At 54.4% G+C, this 6,000-nt stretch overlaps 1 protein-coding gene across 1 annotated transcript; it reads right to left on the minus strand.

The window, feature by feature from the left end:
• Positions 1-2,751: 2,751 nt before the first annotated feature.
• On the minus strand, positions 2,752-5,733 carry Apoe (apolipoprotein E). The gene is made up of 4 exons (XM_057761674.1): positions 5,645-5,733; positions 4,820-4,885; positions 4,065-4,245; positions 2,752-3,589 (listed from the first exon to the last, which is right to left on the minus strand). Exons 2-4 carry the CDS (start codon positions 4,860-4,862, stop codon positions 2,863-2,865), a joined length of 951 nt encoding a protein of 316 aa, XP_057617657.1. The 5' UTR covers positions 4,863-4,885; positions 5,645-5,733; the 3' UTR covers positions 2,752-2,862.
• Between the last annotated feature and the right edge of the window lie 267 nt (positions 5,734-6,000).

A 6,000-nucleotide genomic window follows, 5' to 3' on the forward strand; every position in this document is an offset into this window, starting at 1 on the left:
CCCACACTCTAGGTTGGCTGGCCGGTTGCCCCTGCAACCCACGTGTCAGTTCCAGGGAGGGGGCTCAACAGGGGATGGTTGTGAAAGGGGAGGAACAGACTCGACCCTGGCTGGGTTGCAACATCTCTGGGGCCAGCTCACAGCTTCTTGTCCGTGTGGGCGCCAGGCCTGACCCTCTTGCTTCCTGAACTGAACACAGCTCAATGCTCAAGCACCCATCTGAATAATGTAACAGATTCACCCTGCTCCATCCTGGAGCTTCCAGTTTCATCCTCTCCCTGGCAATGGGGCCTTCTGTGCCACAGGTGGGTCATGGAAGCACAGCTAAGGTCATTAAACTACTAGCCATCATTCAACTCTGATTTTTTTCTTTCTTCTTCTTCTTCTTCTTCTTCTTCTTCTTCTTCTTCTTCTTCTTCTTCTTCTTCTTCTTCTTCTTCTTCTTTCTTTCTTTCTTTCTTCTTCTTCTTCTTTTTTTTTTTTTGTGAGACAGTTTTGCTGTGTAACCCTGCTGTCCTGAAACTCACTATGTAGACCACACCGGCCTCAAACTCAGAGATCCACCTGCCTCTGCCTCCCAAGTTGCATGCACCACCTCTGCTCGGCTTCAATGCTGATTCTTACACTTGAAGATAATGCTCTGATTTTTAGTAAGGTCAACCAGCACTCCATGGCTTCCCTTACAAACCTTCTTCTGTAATGTCTTTCTATGGTCCCTGTCTCACCTCTGGTACGACCAGGTCTCTCTCTGCTCTTGGTGGTACATTCCTGTAAACCCCTCACTTGGGGTGCGGAAGCAGGAAGATATGGAGTTCAAGGACAGTCTTGGTTATAGAGTGAGTTTAGGCCAGCCTGGGCTATAGAAGGAGATCCTGATTCAAAAACAACAACAACAAAAAGGGCTGAGGAGGACACGACACGGCTCAGCTGGTTGAACACTTGCCTGGCATGGAAGGAAAGGCTGGATGCCATTCGTAGCACTACATACAGCTGGGGGTGATAGTGCACGTCTATCCAGCACCAAGGACTCGGAGGCAGGAAGACCAGGGGTTCAAGGTCATCCTTGGCTACACGGAGATAGCTCTGGGTGGGTACATTGAGGCCTTGTTTCAAATGAACAAAAACAAAATCTCTCTTACTGAGCTCTAAGCTTGATCTGGTGGCACAAACCTGTAATTCCAGCCTTCCCAGCATTTGGGGCTTAGGCAAGCAGATTCAGCGTTCAAAGCCAACCTGGCTCAAATAATACCAAAACAATTCAGGTCTTTAGTGGAGTCATGCCTGATATGGTCTCCCCTCATCTAGATATTGGAGGCTCTGAGAGTGTGTTCCTAGCCCCTAGGCATGAAGTGCGGCCGTCCTGAGCCCTGCCACTCAGCCCACTGACCCTTCTTCTCCCTGGGTCCCATGAATCATCTGTGGGAGTGGTGCCTGCCTCCAGATAATGCTCAATTTGGTGCCAGAAAGAGCTCCAGGCTCAGGGTGTGCCAGAGGCAGTGGGGGACTGAAACCATGGTCTGACCCAAGAGACAAACAGCTCAAGCCCTGGCCTGCCCCTGTTGGTGGGAGCCCTGCTATGCTCCTGAGAACTGAGGGGGTGGGAGGGAAAGCCAGTCAGGGGCTCTCCAGCTTCCACCCTGACCCCTCGAAGTGCCAGCTTCCAATCAACAGAGAAAATGTCTTTGTATCCCCATAGGCTTTCTGGGAAAGACAAATAGCAGAAGTGGGGGAGAAAGGGTGGGCTTGGGGCTGCCCAAAGCCTGACCCAGAGGAAGCAGAGACCTAGCTATCTTCAGAGTGCAAGAGAAAGGCAGAGGCTCCAAGAGCCACACTGTTAGAGGGGAATGGATCAACCAAAGACCCAGAGCAAAAGAAACAGCAGGAGGCGAGATAACAGAGGCTCAGGAAAACAGGAAGCAGAAAAGGAAGCCCTAAGAGTGAACAGAGAGGAGACAAAGCCCGAGAAGGAATCAGATAAGACTACAGCGGAGGAGGGATGGGGGAGGGCTGAGGCTGGCAGATGAGTAAACACAGCCCAGCAGATGTTTAAGTTGGGAAAAGTAGCTCAGCAGAGATAGGGTGGTGCACACCTGTTTTCTTACTTCCCACAGAGGCTGAGGACAAAGATTCAAATATTCAAGGCCTGCCTGGGCTGGAGGTCAAGGAATCTCAGTTGAGATCCTATCCCAAAATAAAAAGAAGGGCAGTAATATAGACAAGTATTAGAGCCCCTGCCTAGACTCCCCCAGTGAGGGGCTGGGGGTGTGGCCCAGTGGTAGAGCCCCTGCCTAGAATCCCCCAGTGAGGGGCTGGGGGTGTGGCCCAGTGGTAGAACCCCTGCCTAGACTCCCCCAGTGAGGGGCTGGGGGTGTGGCCCAGTGGTAGAACCCCTGCCTAGAATCCCCCAGTGAGGGGCTGGGGTGTGGCCCAGTGGTAGAGTCCCTGCCTAGAATCCCCCAGTGAGGGGCTGGGGTGTGGCTCAGTAGTAGAGCCCCTGCCGAGAATCCCCCAGTGAGGGGCTGGGGTGTGGCCCAATGGTAATCAGCTCTTAAAGTTGCTAGGTTCAAGGCTTAAACTTTTGCTGCAGAACCAGAAGAAGCCAAACTATAGGTGAAACAAAAGAACATAGCCTCCCCTACCCTGCAGGGCAGTGACAGTGTCAGGGAATGTGTGGCTAATGTGAGGGAGAGAAGATAAATTGAGACTGGAGCTGTTAACTGTGTAGAATCACTCACTCGCAGAGACCCAGCAGGTGCTTGGAGAATCTTTATTAAGCAAGGGCCACCAGAGGGCCAAAGCGGTACTGGGGACAGGGCCACCTGCTGGCCGTGGGTGTTGCCGCAGTGGGTAGGAGAGGGATACTCATTGACTCTCCTGGGGCACTGAGGAGGGGGGGATGGGGTTGGCAGCCACGGAGGCCTGTATCTTCTCCATGAGGTTTGCCCACTGGCGCTGCATGTCTTCCACCAGCGGCTCGAACCAGCCCTTGAGGCGGGTCTGGAAGATCTCGGCTTGCAGGCGCATCTGCTGGGCCTGCTCCTCCACTTTAGCACGCACCTCCTCCATCTGCTCACGCACCTCTTCCAGGCGGTCACGGGCCTGGTTGCCCACCTCTTCCAGCCGCCCTCGGATGCGGGCACCCAAAGCCTGGGCGCGTTCGCGCAGGGGCTGGGCGGCTCCAGCGCCTAGATTGGCTGTGCGCTGGCGACCCTGCTCCACCAATGGCCCAAGGCGCTCACGGATGGCGCCCACGCCACGCTCTGCACCCTCGCGTGCCCCGGCCTTGTACACTGCCAGGCGCTTCTGCAGATCCTCCGCATCCCGCATCAAGCGCTTGCGCAACTTGCGCAGGTGCGTGGTGAGGCGGGCCCGCAGCTCCTCTGTGCTCTGGCCCAGCATGGTCTGCACCTCGTTGCGGTACAGCCCCAGTCGGTTGCGTAGATCCTCCATGTCTGCACCGAGCCGAGACTGTGCTGCCTGCACCTCTTTGGCCAGCCTGGCTCGTGTCTCCTCTGCCATTGGGCCCATCTGTTCCTCCAGCTCCTTTTTGTAAGCCTTCAGTTCCGTCATGGTGTCCTCCATCAGTACCCTACAGGCCCAGAGGAAACACAAGAAAGATGAGGACCAAGATAGAAGGGCCCCAAAGACAGGGGTGAGGTGGGCAAGAAACTAAGACAGAAGGGTGTGCTGAGCCTTTGAAACCAGCTTGATTGGGACTCTTGTTTTAAGCCAAAAACCGCTGGGTGGCGCACATCTTTAATCCTAGCACTCAGGACGTAGAGGCAGGTGGATCTCTGTGAGTTTGAGTTCTTTTGAGTGTTCGAGTGAGTTCCGGGACAGCCAGAGCTGTTACACAGAGAAACCCTGTCTCGAAAATAACAACAAACAAACAAAACCAACCAGCACCAGAAGGCTAAATAAGGCTGGAATATAGAGAGTTCAAGGCTAGCCAGGGTTACACACAAGAAACAAGAAGGGGGTAGGTGCCCAGAGAGTCAGACACCCCAGGGCCTGGAGGATGTTCAGTGGGTGCAGAGGGTGAAGGTACAGGGCTGGGCACTCACGTCAGTTCCTGCGTGACCTGTGAAGTTTGCAGCTCTTCCTGGACCTGGTCAGACAGTGTCTGCACCCAGCGCAGATAATCCCAGAAGCGGCCCAGGGCCTGCTCCCAGGGTTGGTTGGTCTGCCATCCCAGCTGATCGGTCACCTCCGGCTCCAGCTCCGGCTCTCCCTCGGCCAGGCATCCTGTGCAGAGTAAGTTCAAGACTGGATCAGGACCTACAGTGCCCTTGGGTTTCTTTGAAGTAACAGTGGGTCCGAAGGGGATGGAGTCTGTTCCATTACTACAAGCATGCATTGTCTTGGTGTCCCAGAAGTACAGAGACCAGGCAGGTGTGGAATTAGAAAATATATACCTCCCTTTAAAAGTATATATATATATATAACATATTTTAACTTTTTATTTGTGTGTGTGTTTGTGTGTGTGTGTGTGTGTGTGTGTGTGCGCGCGCGCGCGCGCGCGTGTCCCTTGGAGGTCAGAAGACAGCTAGAGGGAATCGGCTCTCTCCTTCCACCATATTGGTCCTGGAGATGACAGATCTTCAGGCTTGGTGGCAGCACCTTTATCCCCTGAGCTATATGGCAAGTCAATCCTCTTATTTAACAATCAAGGAAATCACACAGCTGTGCTTCAGGATATTGAATCTCAGAGAGGCCCCAGTCCCAGCCCGCCAGCGTCCAGCGTTAGAGACCTAGGGCTAGAAAGGAGTCAAGAGAGGAGCAGAGGAAGAGGCACCAGAGTGAACCCTTGTTCCCATACCTGCCAGCAATGTGACCACGAGCACGGCCCACAGAGCCTTCATCTTCCCGATTGTGAGTAGCCAGTCTGGGGGAGAGAGAAATTGTCTTAGAAAAGTTAGGGGGGTACTCCGCCCACCCAGAAAGCCCCACCCTACCTCCCTTCTCAGATCTGAGAGCTCAGCCAATCACAAACATTTCCCAAAGAGAGCTCCCGCAGTTCCCAAAGGTCTAAGTACTCCCGCTCCGGTGTTAGCTATCGGCATCCCTGGGGTAGATCCGCTGCCAAAAATTCCAGCTCCCTTTCCTACGGTTCAAATTCCACCTCACCAGGACACAGCGGGCAGTCCAATTTACATCCCTCGTTCTGCCTTCCCGGCTAAGCCCTGCTTTCCGTTTTGGTGCTAATTTACCGCGCACTTAATCATCCTCTAGCCCCGCGAGGTGGTGCCCTCACATAACCCCAGAGCTCGGGACACTGAGGCATGGGGATCGTCAGTTTGAGGCCAGCCCAGGTTACTTGGGGACTGCGATGGAAACCAGGAGGTGTTTATATAAACGCAGTCCAAGGCACATTCCCAGCTCTTTCGCGGAAGGATGGTCCCACCTTCTGGTTGTGCTGGATGCCACGCAACATACGCCAGGAGGTGGCCGCTCCAGCTCCTCCATCTGTCCTGACTCGGGCAAAGGCTAGTCACCTCATGTCCTTAGTTTGTCCCCAAGTGCTTCTATCGTGCTTTCTGCTTTTCCAATTCTTGCCCGTTTCCTAGACGTCTGGAGATTCCAAGGTCCCCAGCCTACAACGTCCCAAGGGCCCTGGGTGAGTCCCCAGCCCAGCGTGTCTTACCAGCTCCTTCAGAAACAAGTCCTTAGCCTCTGGGGGTTGAGCAGGTCGCTGGATCCCAGACTCGTCCAATTATAGGGCTCCCCCTGCCCCGCCCCCTCCTCAGGGCTAGGGCGGGCTGGGCCAGCCCCCTGTCACGAGGCGGGTTGCTCCCCCCCCCCTTCAGAGCAGGGCAGAGGAAAGAGGTGGAGTTTGGAGGCCTTGTGATCCCCCCCCTCCATCCCCACAAGTGAGTTTACACTTCATCGAATAAACCAGGCATCTTTCTCCATAGTGGGATGCTGGCGCCCAGAGTAATCCTTCCCGACTTTTCTTATGGGGTCTGGTGCACTTTAAAGGAAGAGGGTTGGAGGCTTACG

This window comes from Chionomys nivalis, chromosome 2 (assembly GCF_950005125.1).
Source record: "Chionomys nivalis chromosome 2, mChiNiv1.1, whole genome shotgun sequence".
In the NCBI taxonomy this organism is placed as follows: Eukaryota; Metazoa; Chordata; class Mammalia; order Rodentia; family Cricetidae; genus Chionomys; species Chionomys nivalis.

Excerpts from the sequence above, each read along its gene's own strand:
- Apoe (XM_057761674.1), bottom strand. The coding sequence starts at position 4,862 with ATGAAGGCTCTGTGGGCCGTGCTCGTGGTCACATTGCTGGCAG. Across the intron at positions 4,246-4,819 it reads CGTGGTCACATTGCTGGCAG|GATGCCTGGCCGAGGGAGAG; the intron begins GTATGGGAACAA and ends TACTCTGCACAG. Across the intron at positions 3,590-4,064 it reads CAGGTCACGCAGGAACTGAC|GGTACTGATGGAGGACACCA; the intron begins GTGAGTGCCCAG and ends CTGGGCCTGTAG.